The sequence below is a fragment of the Hippoglossus stenolepis genome, chromosome 1 (assembly GCF_022539355.2).
Source record: "Hippoglossus stenolepis isolate QCI-W04-F060 chromosome 1, HSTE1.2, whole genome shotgun sequence".
Lineage (NCBI taxonomy): Eukaryota > Metazoa > Chordata > Actinopteri > Pleuronectiformes > Pleuronectidae > Hippoglossus > Hippoglossus stenolepis.
Genome location: NC_061483.1, coordinates 30,547,387 through 30,560,568, shown reverse-complemented (window position 1 = coordinate 30,560,568; position 13,182 = coordinate 30,547,387). Strand labels below are relative to the sequence as shown.

At 38.3% G+C, this 13,182-nt stretch overlaps 1 protein-coding gene across 1 annotated transcript in view; it reads left to right on the top strand.

The window, feature by feature from the left end:
- The window catches only part of LOC118107183 (transmembrane channel-like protein 3), a 36,569-nt gene that overhangs the window by 17,724 nt on the left and 5,663 nt on the right, over positions 1-13,182 (top strand). Inside the window, exons 6-16 of the mRNA XM_035155624.2 lie at positions 439-537; positions 848-990; positions 1,622-1,769; positions 1,949-1,992; positions 2,671-2,818; positions 3,720-3,829; positions 3,925-4,003; positions 5,412-5,675; positions 6,267-6,395; positions 10,568-10,635; positions 11,027-11,155. Coding sequence (XP_035011515.1) covers positions 439-537; positions 848-990; positions 1,622-1,769; positions 1,949-1,992; positions 2,671-2,818; positions 3,720-3,829; positions 3,925-4,003; positions 5,412-5,675; positions 6,267-6,395; positions 10,568-10,635; positions 11,027-11,155 — 1,361 coding nt within the window. The remainder of the gene's footprint in view (positions 1-438; positions 538-847; positions 991-1,621; positions 1,770-1,948; positions 1,993-2,670; positions 2,819-3,719; positions 3,830-3,924; positions 4,004-5,411; positions 5,676-6,266; positions 6,396-10,567; positions 10,636-11,026; positions 11,156-13,182) is intronic.

The window sequence follows — 13,182 nt, the reverse complement described above, 5'->3', positions numbered from 1 at the left end:
TCTATTTATAATATGGAGTTTTATTATTCACCCCAACACTGTCTACATCAGTAATTCCACACTGCAGGTCCTCTCATGCCACTTTCCAGGCTGTCAAATAGAAACACTGCAGCAGAACTTGTTTTGTTGTTTAGGTTGGAGACGTCCATATCACACACCATCATGTTGTAAACTCCAGTGGTAACTGCTTTGAACCGTGAACATATGGGCATGAAATAGTTAAACGAGGGTTGTTTTCAGCCACCATATTTATCTGTGCCCACTCATTCTTATGCTGTGATTAGTGAAATACGAACATTTTATGACTCACACGTGGTGCGGGTGGTTTCTATGTGTGTTTGATAAATAAAGGCAATTGTTTTTCTCTCCGAACATAAAAAAGAGCTTTAATTTACTCATCATAATAATACTTGAAATTGTTGTGTTTGTGTGAACTAGCTGCTGGCTGGAGCACCATTTGGAACCACAAGGAGTAAAACTATCCCCAAGGAGCATCTGGCCTCAGCCCAGGACTTGGACACCATCTGGTCTCTTGGGGCAAGCCTCTCTCTCCTTTTATTATTCTGTCAATAACATATTACACACAGACAGAATGAGCCATTATTCAAACATTACTTTATTGCCTCCTGGCCCTTATTGCCTGTTTAACCTCCTCCACTTTCACAGTTAGAATAGTAAATATTATTTATATCATTATTCAATCATCACAAAAACCCCTTTATACAATTAAATTAAGACCAATAATGAATCATACTCTGGACGTAGTTGACCTTCATGTCATGTCATCATGTGCTGTACCTCCTTGGGTTTGTTGTGAACATGTGTTGTATCTGTTTGATCTCCACAGGGCTACCTGCAGTACTCTGTGTTATTCTATGGTTACTATGGCAGGGTGAGAAAAATTGGCAGTGCTGGGTACCGGTTGCCCCTCGCCTACTTCCTAGTTGGGATGGCTGTCTTTGCCTACAGTTTCATCATTCTGTTAAGAAGGTAATCATCCTGCTCTTTGCAACTCACTCTGATGTGGTAATGATTATATGACAAAATATTATGAAAGGCTGAATTCATGAAGTTTTCAGATCAGGTCTGATTTATATCAGATTATGTAGTGTGATGTGTCACACTCACTGAAAGGAGATAGTTGCTGACAGCAGCATAATCAGCTATCAGAAATGAATAAGATAGTCTAATGACCAGGCTGCACCAGCATTGATTGTAAAATAATTAAGTAGTGAAATCATTTATTTTATATGGATCACTGCAAACATCAGATCTGCTCATAGTAGAGGAGTAAGCAGTGGCTTTGTCCTGGAAAAAATCAATTTAGGTCAATAATGTATTTCTGAAACAACAAACCATGCTTTGTAAAACCACAGCAATCTACCCATTAGGATAGATATTGATACTATATTTTATGTGTAGACCAGAAATATAAATATATTGTGATAATGATGCCAGAGGAAGGGATGTCACAGAATATTTGTTTCTCTTGGGATCAACTATCTCCTCAAATTCCTTGGAAACCAAGCCATTATCCTGTTCTGAAGTGTTGGACTGGTCAACTGACTGGATACCTGGTTACATCACTATCCTAAACATATCTCCTGCCCTGATTTTGCAGAATGGCCAAGAACTCTCGTCTGAGTTTGGCCAGTGCCTCTGATGAGAACTTCACGTTTTGCTGGAGGGTTTTCTGTGCCTGGGATTACTTGATAGGAAACCCAGAAGCTGCAGAGAGCAAGGGAGCCGCCATTGTCAACAACATCAGGGTCAGAAAAACACAAAGACACTCAAACTACATACTCAGTGAAATGAACATATGTAGGTACTCCTACATATAGATTGAATCACCCTTCAAGCAGTTACTCTTATATTTTATATTACTTGACTTTATACACTGTGATTGTCAGCAGTTTTCCATAAAAAAATAAAATGTTTTCCTGCACAGGAGGCCATTGTCGAGGAGCAAGAAAAGAAGAAGGACACAAGTTTGTAGGTGTATTTATTTTATTTGTGTTTTTGCATGTTTTTGCACTTGCTCTTGAGTAGTGACTTCATTAGCCTCGGTGCTTCTTTCCCCTTTAATCAGTCCTGCTAATTTACAGCACCCAGCATGTTTATACACTTTTCACACACATCACAACTAAAGTTAAAAGCTTTGACAAAAGGTATGAAAATAAGTGTCTTGTTTAATTAATAACTCATTTTACAATAAAACTATGCATTCAAAAATGTCTTTACAAATGTATTAATAAATCTTTAAATGAACAAATAAAAATCACTGATGGATTCATATTTCATTCATAAATAATACATTTTAACAAAATGTGTTATTTATTAATAAAATGTTTCATTACTATTTATGTGCGACAAGTCAGTCAGCTTGAGTGGAGTAGATGATTATGTGAAAGTAAAAGATGCGCACCTCTGTCCTCATCACCACCCACATAAAGGAACAATATCTGCCCCCCTTGGCTAAGGTGGGGTAGAGGTGGGGCTTTGAAAGGCTACTTGAACAGTTACGGTGGCAACAGAAGCAGCAAATGAGAGCATAGCTCTAACATGAGCAGAGTTTCGCAGCTGTCTATTACGAATTTCTGGGAACTTCCAGGTTTTCATGGATGAAATGTGTGCTCTCAATCCGATCATTGTGTTTCTGTGTGTTTTAAGGGCAGTTCTGATTAGTCTGCGCATCTTAGCCAACATCCTGGTGCTGCTGTCTCTGGCTGGCAGCATCTACATCATCTACTTTGTGGTGGACCGTTCTCAGAAGCTGGAGCAGGAGAAGCCAGAGCTGACGCTGTGGGAGAAGAATGAGGTAGCAGAGCAGAGCGGACATCATCATCCTCAGCATCATTAGGTTGATTAGATTATCCAGCATATAATACACTTCCAAGAAATCAATGACAGTGGAGAAGCTTCCATCTGTCAGTGTCATCTTTACATTTACTTCAAAGAGCCTGCTCTTCTATCAACCTGCTGTTCTATCATGCATGCATACACACAAACACACATACATATGTACACATACTGTACATACATACATTTAAATAAATACATACACACATACATAGTTGTATACATATTCTTCCCTTTCCTTCATGGACACATGCACTGCACTTCACCACAGTTGAGGCTCCTCTTGTCTGTTTAATCTTGATATGTTTTTTTGGCGTGTTCCGTGTGTTGTACGGGATATGCACTGATAGATAGACAAAAAGGAATCGTCTTTTCTGTGCTATTCTCCATTTAGTTTCAAATCTGTCCTGATGTTAGGAATGCGGCACTCAATGATGCAAAATAAACAAAATAACGAATAATTCCCTTCTAATGAATTTAACTGAAAGTAACAAACCTGTTTTGAAAATGTCAGGAGTAGAGGCGTACAGATATTTTTGTTAAGATGTAGGCTAGCAAGTAAAAGTAACAAGTTGGCAGGAAAATCAAGTACTGTAGCAAAGTATTTCTACTTTGTTAATTTCCACCTCTGCCCATACCGCATCCTTCCACCAGTTTCCTTGAAAATCTGTCAGTAGTTTTTGTGTAATCTTGCTTACAAACAAACATATAAACCAACCAACAATCAAACAGACAGGGGTGAAAAACACGGGCTCCTTGAGGTAGAAAATGAAGACTTTCCAAAGTTTGGTGAATCTCCTCTAAATGAAGGATACTGGACTAACTCATGTTAGTGTCCCTCATGTCAACCCTCTGTTCAGGTGAGTGTGGTCGTTTCTCTCATCACCATGATTGCTCCGTCTGCCTTTGAGCTCGTGGCTCAGCTGGAGATGTACCACCCACGAACCTCGCTGCGATTCCAGCTGGCCAGGTACTCCAACAACCAGACACAGAGCATTAATTGACACACTATATCATATATTACAGGCCTTACTGAACATTAATCGTATTTTCATGTGTTTACAGAGTGCTGGTTTTATACCTGGGCAATCTCTACAGCCTAATTATTGCCCTCCTTGATAAAGTCAACATTATGAGCTCTGCTGTGAGTATAGTAGATATAGAAAAATAAAATGTATTTATTTTTCTGAAAACCTGGGGCTTACTTTCTAAGTTCTGTCCATCATCTTTACACTAATGCTAAAATCCACTCCACTCATGAGATGTGGCTGTAATGTAAACGCAGTCAGTAGGGGCAGCAATATAATCACATGTTGTAACAATCCCGCTTGTTAGTTGTCCCAAATTGAAATTACATTAGACCTGCTGCCTGGTGGTCTTATACTTCCACAAGCCAGTCAAGTTGAAATTTACACTCATATCATGTGAACACTTTGAAGGAACTTAATAAAAGATATTAGGGGATTTTTTCATGGTATAAATTCCTAAGTTATGACCAAAAAGGTCTTTTGTTTTCACTGCCACCTTGACCTTTGTCCATATTAATTGATTCATTGTGTCAGGTTATGTTTGGGTCCAAGTGAATGTATGTGGCAAAATTGAAGAAATTTCTTCACAGCGTTAATCTGGCCGTTTTCAGACATGACCTTCGGATAAAAGAATTGGTTACGGAGTTTACCCGTAGTCTGCCTTTCATACATGCACACTGCAGCGTGAGGTTCTCTGCACAGACGCGTTCACAACACCAACAAATCCTCATTATTTAGCCGGGGGAAGCAGGCAGAGAAAGTCTGCAGAAACTGCGCAGGACCTCGCTTGGAGATTTGTGTTCACACATGCACTGTCTCCGGAGAAAATACAGAGGATCTGTGGAGTTCAGTGCATATCTGAAAGCAGCTTTAGATATCATGTGCATTTTTCAGAGAGAGTTTTAGGTCTCACAAAAAGCAAACAGGGGAAGCAATAAAAGACTTAAAAATTAACCAAGTACAATTTGAAAACAACGTATATTGAATGCTCACAGGCTCTTACGGTCTACTAGGAGTATTTTACGATTAAACTATTATGTATTCAAACAATGTTTAACATTTTTATATCGGCTTTTTTGTCTCAAGATGATGGAGGGGGTGGTGCACCAGCGCCCCTTATTAGCTGCTACCACTACTTTAAACTACAAAAATCCAAAGTGATTACATACAAAAACCATGGCTACAGTCTAATCTATGACTAATTAATATGAGGGAAACCATGTTACACTGTATGATTTAATTTGTTAATACTGTAGATTATGATTTGTACTTTTTCTTAGTGAGAGATAAAAAGAGGTATAATCTCATATCTGTGTGTTAAGTGCAAAGCTGTAGTCGGGACATTGTTAGCTTAGCATAAAGACAAAAAGCTAGTCTGTCTAAATTCCAAGTACACCAGTATACACCCAACACCTTGTCTCAAGCTCTGCATTGACTGATATGCCTAATCTTGTGTTACTGATTTTGCATCTCAAAGTTGCTATCACATGCCAGACTGTATGTGGTACCATGTTTGTTATCCAGATTCAAGTGAGCACAGGTAACTGGTCTGACTCCAGTTCGTTCCTGGCCACCATCTCTCAGCCCGAGATAGACAGCCTCTCTACCCTGGTGTCTGAGATCTCTTTGTCTGAACATCGCAACAGCACCATAGCGACCATCGCCACGGTGCTGGAAGTCACCAACAGCAGCCGGAGCGTCTCTGGGACTGTCCCCAACCAGACAGCTCTGTTTGAGAGGAACACCCGCTCCCAGCAGGACCCATGCTGGGAGACCTACGTTGGACAGGTTCTGTCTTGTGATCATTACACACCATATTTCATGCATGTGGTAAATCTCACTTTTCATCAACAGAAAGTAGGTCCTGGAAAAGTTGAAAAGGTCAAACAAATTCTAACCTATCTTAAGAAGTCGTACAACTCAGATGTGTGTTAGAGTAAGGACTTTATCTAAAGTGACTTTATTTAAAAAACGATTTACAAAATGTCTGTGTTTCTGTCAATGCTGCCTTTAAAATGAAGATGTTTGCTGTACACAGACAGATTGCACACCGTCTCTTGTGATCTGAATGTGTTCTCTTGTCAAAATGCTGTTTCAGTGACTTTGATCTGATTGGTTTTGAAATTCCTTTAATTTAGCAGGTTTGAGGTCCAAATTTGACCTGCTAACGAAAAGTAAATGTGCATCAAGGCCGATTCACTGAGCTAAAGATTCCCAGCAAAAATATAGACATGAGGATATCGCTTTATCAGTCTGTAAATTATAAAGCACAGAACCAAACAGAAGCTTTTAGGCTTGAGTGGTGAATAATGAGATGAACAGCACACTGTTAGCATATGTATATGATGTGACATGCGTTTGTCTGTGGTGTGTCACCAGGAGATGCTGAAGCTGTCCATCATTGACATGATCTTCACTGTGGCCAGTATTCTGCTCATTGACTTCATCAGAGGTTTGGTGGTCCGCTACCTGAGTGACTGCTGCTGCTGGGATTTAGAGAGCAAGTTTGTAAGTTGTGCAGTTTTGTGTTTTAAAGTTCTTTCATTAATCAGTTACCAGACTAAAAAGTTTAACTATGTTTTTTTGTGCAGAATAAGTAAATGACATACTGTCTAATGTGTTATTTAGGGAGTATTAGAGGTGCTGGTAGGCAGGCTTACTGGTGCACCTTGCTTCAAATCTTTTTGAGAAGCTAAGCTTACCAGATGCTGACAGTCACACTAAATGTTGAACTCTCCCTTTAAAGGTACCCTGTGGACTTCTCTTCTAAACCAAAAAAGTCTCTGTTAAGTCCCATTATTGCTCTCAAAACACATTATGCTTCATGCAGGAGCCAGTTGTGTGAATAGATTCATTCTTAAGTGGACAAGCAATCTAAATTACTGGCACTCATCGATAAGGTTGAGCACGGATTCCAGCGTCAATCAGGCACCAGTTCCTTCATGGCCGGAACCTACCAGACCAGTGGGATTTGTGGTTATCGGGGTAACTTCAGGTTAACTGAGTTTTCAGTCCTTCGAAGCTCATTCACTTCTTATCAGGGTAAATCACCACGGTAACTTATGCTGGCTAACGGCTAACCTGCTCCGGAACAGGTTAAGTTGAACATAAGAGATCAACCAGGATAAAAGCCTGACATCTAAACATTTTACATGTTAATAGTCTTTTCTTTATGTAGTGGTCAAAAGTTTAGTGTGACAGTTGAATGCCAATTGGGTTCACCACATATATCCAGAATAAACGGGACGGGAGGCTGATGATTCCAGAAATAGACAATTTATTCAAGTTGGACAAAGGATTTAAAAAGACTGATCAAACAGCACAGGATCATGTGCAATGTAGGGAGTACTGGCCTATACTTGATATAAATAACAGATTAAAAAGAGAGAAATTAAAGGCTCCAGACCCAATTTAACAAAGCTAAAATATCATGCATAAAACAAACACAGCACACTTTAAGAATCCCAACACTGGTGTGATTGCACCAGTGGATTATCACTGCAAGCGATATTATACACTGAAATAACAGAAGAGGGCCTCTAGTTTACGGAGCCAATAACTCACCAATATTCAAGCCATTAAACCAGGATTGCACAGTACCCGTCAACCATATTGCACATTACCCATAGAACAAAGAACAAAATAAAATGAACAAAGAAACCAGAAATCAAACCAATTAATCAGAAAGAAACTAAATCTAAACAAGGCCAAATAATCTAAATGAAATCTAAATGTGGGAAAAAACAGTGACCGTAAATATTCTGCCAGAAGGCAGCCCTATGAAACAAACATGTCATATTAGGTCACACAATTATTAAACAAGTTTATCAAAATGTTTAAAAACATTTACAAATATAAAACACATCGTTATGCCATACCTTCAATTAATTTAAATAAAGCAGAGACCCACGCCGTCCTTATTGTCGTGATGACAAGTACTAAAACAGGAAAAGGACAATTACACTTAATGTCACAGACACAATAGTATAGACTCTGGATAAATGTTGCGGCGCATTACTTACAAGTATCGTTCCCATTAGTTTGTGTGTACACGCTGAGATTATTACAGCGTGCCTGTATGGCGACGCTGATGCCGTCTCTCACACACACGGGCGCGCACACACACACACACACAGCTGTACGCTGGGCTCGCAACAAACAATTTGCGTCCACACCTGCTGCGCCCACGCTACACTTCCTCACAGGACCGGCCGTGCAGAGAGAGAGAGAGAGCGAGAGAGCGACTACGGTGTCCCTAAATAAACTTCGCCAACTCCCCTCATCCTATAGGCATCGCCGTCCTGTCAGGTTAATTAGAGCTGTGATTTTATATCTACAATGATATGTAAGCATAACTGGTAAAGTAACACTGCTAAAACTATCCTGTTTTAGCTAAAGCTTTTTATTAAGGATTGACCCCATTACATTTATTTTAACTTTTGTATTGTTCTTTTGTCAGGTACAAGCTCTGTTACATAGGGCCGGTGGCATGCTATGTCTTAATTACAGTACTTAACAGTTACAGGACATTTTACAGCTTGACCAGTTAACATTGAATATGTGATATTCAAATGTTAAAAGAAATTCTTAAAATTTCAACAAAGAATATTCAACTGGAGTTATTAGCAAAGATAGCAATCTCTTAGCGTAACACTATGAGACTTAAAGTGGTAGTTATGAATAATTAATTATTAATAATCAGTGAATTTATGAATAAATTAAATTTCACCACAATGAACTTGTTTGTAAGTGCAGTTGAATGTCTACTCCAGTGGCAGACTAGTGGAATTGAATTCAAACCTTTGGCTTGACTGAAAAGTTCATGATTCCACTTATTTCTAGCATTGGCCCAAAATGAAAAATATTATATTGCATAATTATGAATTATTGCCAACTGTACTCACACGGTCCTCACACGGGGCACCATTATGTTGTGCATATCATACATTAAGCATGACACCATTAAATGGTCTGCCTTTGGGCATTCAATAAATTTGGTTATCAGAAAAATATTGAATATTCATATTAAAAATATGAATATTAAATAATTAAAGCTACCTCGGGGCACCACCCTTCAAAGGAAGGGAGAGATAGCAAATGTATTGATTAAGTCTCATGAAAGTACTCACTACAAATTTGGAACTCTGATTAATAATTAGATTAATAACTATAACCAAAATTACCATATAGATCAGTGGTCGCCAACCCGTCGATCGCGATCTACCGGTCGATCTCGCAGTCTTCACTGTCGATCCCCGAACTATCTGGACTCACTGGCTGCGCTGGCCGCAGATCAGCCGTGTGTCAGTTGTCTGTTGTTTACAGACAACTGACAAAAGTGTTTTTCACAAACCTGGGTTGACTTATCGAGTTGATAACCAGCATCGTGAGTTCAGCTGGGTAACTTGAACTAGTACAGGTCCCAGATCACAACATAGACTTCAATGCCTGAACTATGTACTGATGTATTTGTCCCTTTTACAGGTAACATCACAGCACATGTCTAGTACTAACATTACATTTAACTCTGGTGGCAACACACATGTCTCCAACTCATAACATTATTGTGAGCCCATGTGAAGCACATCAGCTGGTAGAGTGGATGTCCTGGCCCTGGTGCTGGGGAGAAAATTCAAGATGAGTTTGGAGCTGGAGTATTTTGCTGTATTAAGCACTGAAACTGTTATTTAGTGTTTACTTAGTGTAGTTGGGTAAGGTTTTATTTATTTTTGTATATATAAGTTACCTATACTTTAATTTGCAATTTAGCACTGCTATCAGAAAAAACCCGGCCCTGCACAGTGATTTTTATCAAGGTTAGAATTTTCTCATATAGGTAGACTGCCTTTCTTCAGCATATAGCACATTCATTTCCCTTTTAATTTCTGTCCCATTTATTGCTGTCTGATGCTAATAATGTCTTCAATGTCTTTTTTGTTACAAGGTGTTGAACAGAAACACATTGGCCTGGATATTAGACGACACTGATTATAGAACAAACTCAGCACTCCCGAGGGGAATTTTCTCCTGAGTGACTTTTAATTCTCTACTCTCTTTGAGCTTAAAAACGTGAAAAATGTTGACATGTAAAACTGGACGAACCAAATTCTTTCATTGTGACGTACTCTGACGGAAAAAATTGACTTATGAAAAAAAGGCTCACATGAACATGCACATAGTTGTTTTGTTCTCAAATTACTTTTGAGGTTTTTTTTCCAGACATAAGAATATAATGTAATATAATATAATAGTGAATATAGAACATCCTGTTAAATCACTTGTATGTATTGGTTAAGAACTAATTAGATTTGTGTATGAACCTCAATATCTTTTTTGCTTTTTTGCTACAATTCCATCAAACTTAAATATTCTACATAATTTTAGAAAAATTTCCTTTGGGTCGCTACAAAAATTTCAAATAACAGTGTTAACTCTGTGTTTAAATTCTGCTTGGGTACAGAACAAAATATGTTTACTTTGGTTAGCTCATACGCTCCTAACTGTACCAGTGTTCCATTTTTTCTTATCCTGAGAGTATTTTTTTTACTTTTTTCTATCCATGCCACAAATACTGAGGAAATGATATTTTGACATGAACCTGTTTTAATATCTGAAAGATTTGTGTTTAAATAAACAACATAAACTACACCACACTCATGCTTTTTTCTGTCTTTCCTCAGCCTGAATATGGAGAATTCAAAATAGCTGAGAATGTCTTGCATCTGATTTACAACCAAGGAATGATCTGGTAGGTCTGAAAAATGAGGACATCTTTCCAGACAGTTTTACTATCAGCACTACCTTGTCGTGGTGTGTGTAATAGAGGATCTAATTCAGCATTAATAGTATGGCTTCTGCTGGTATGTCTCCCTGACCCTATTTAAAGGACTGTGGCCCTCCATGATCTCTTCATTACACCTCCGTGTCTGGATCGACTATATTTCCTCAGCTCATTTCAGAGACGTCGTCTTGCAACAATGAACACAATGAAATGAAATGAAACAATGAGCCACTGGATATAATGGGTTTTATATGGACTGTGACCCCAGCGAGTGTGTGTGTGTGTGTGTGTGTGTGTGTGTGTGTGTGTGTGTGTGTGTGTGTGTGTGTGTACTGACTTTTGTAATCCTTCCACCCAGGATGGGAGCGTTTTTCTCTCCCTGTCTTCCTGCCTTCAACGTGATGAAGCTGATTGGTCTGATGTATCTGAGGAGCTGGGCCGTCCTCACCTGTAATGTTCCACACCAGCAGGTGTTCCGAGCCTCTAGGTCTGACACACACACACACACACACACATTTTTGCTGTTTTGGGGTTGTATTTTATTATATTTTAAATAGTGTATTTTTTTCTGTTTCTGGTCACACCAAAAAATGATTACCCCTATTGCTCAGCATCTTACCTAAACTGCATGCAGGCTAATTGTTTAACAATGATTAGCACCGCAGATAAATGAAGAATTAATATAAAAGATATGATTAGTCTGAACTTTACTGACTAACACGCTAACAGACATGTAGGAACATGTGATTATGTTTATTTCTCCATAAGAGTGCAAGAGACATTTTAGTCTCATTTCAAATTTCCCGTAAAGTCAAATTATGTAACTATCTAACCCTATCACACAACCAGTGGTGACTGGACTGAAAGGTTACATTAATATTATTATTATTATTATAGTTGTGTTCTCTGTGCCTTGTGGCCTTATTTGCAGATGAATTCACTAGATTCTAACTGAGTAATTGAAAGTAAGCTTAGTCCTGGATCAGCAGAGCTTTTGAGGAGCTATATGTGTCACAATGATAAAGTCATAATGTACAGTATTAAGGGCAAATTCTAAGGTCTAGAATTAAATTTGTACAATAATTTCTAATAATGTGGTTAATTAATGGCATTAAATCCAAGGTTTTTTAAGAATACAATTTATTTTTTCAACTATCACTTTATGCTCATTAAAAACATTTAGACTTTTTTTCTCAAATTTTGACATCAGGGGAGCTGCAGTTTGGTTGAACAAAAAGCTTGGTAACGTTTGAATTTCATCCAATCATCATTATGGTCAATATGATCTATATGGTGTAGAATCAAGTTTTACTTAGAATCTATAGTTACTATATAATCCCTGCTAGATGCTGAAGAGAAGAGTGCGTTTCAGTGTTAGGTTACTTGAACTAAATGCTCTTGGATCCTGTATAATCTCAATATTAAATGTGTTTTTATCATATGATTGTTAGTAGTCAGGTTAGTTTTGTCCGGTCTAATATTGGAGTGACATTGACATATGAACCATTGGACAATGACACATATAATATATTTTAATGTATGTCTATGGTTAATGACTTAAAAGAGAAAGGTGAAAAACAGGCATAATCATATACACATGGACAGAGGAGGAATGTATGGAATTCTATAGTTGTCTTAAAGCTTACACACATCACCGAACAAAAAGACAGGTCATTTTATGTCCACCATTTCTCTTGCGTCACACACTCCATCCTCATGACTGAACTCTCCATGCTTTGATGAAGCTGAATCAGCATCATTACACATACACGCATCTATCCTGGTTTTTCAAGCTATTTCTTGTTTCCATTTTCCTGCTCTGCTGCGATAGTGACAAATCAGTGTGTCGTCCTATGGTGCATTATATGCATACGTACACACTGATATACAGGCCTGCAGTGCTCAACCCACTCTGATTTATGTAACAAGGCTGTCAGTGGCTCTTTCAGTCCTTATCAGTCAGTCCCAGATGTGGTGAAAAGTCCAAGCAGCCATACACACACACACACACACACTCATGCAGCTGAGAGCACATTTAATGTGAGCCATTAAATGCAGTTCTCCTGGAGAAGACAGAGATTGATACTGACACATTGCTGATGATAAAAAAAGGTTTTTGCTTATAATTACAGTGCTGAGACACTTAAATGTGTTTAACACTGACAGTATTTCTGTTGGTCATAATGTGGTGATCTTTCTTTATTAATGAAGTAGTCTAGTGTCGGAAGACCAAAATGAGAAATGCAGGAACTAAAACAGGATACTTGACGTAACTTTCTGGCTCAGGCTCAATCATGTTTTTAGTATGTTTATAACACATTAATATAACAGTGAAGCAACGTATTAATGACAAGCATCGGAGAGGCTATATATACCCTGCACACTGTATACAGCCAATCAGTCAATGCTGATATTCTTATTTTGTGACAATGTCATTGCTTCAATTGCTTCATTTTTTTTACGTAATAGTGATGACATAATTCCGACCAAAATAATTTCCATTTTTGATCTAAA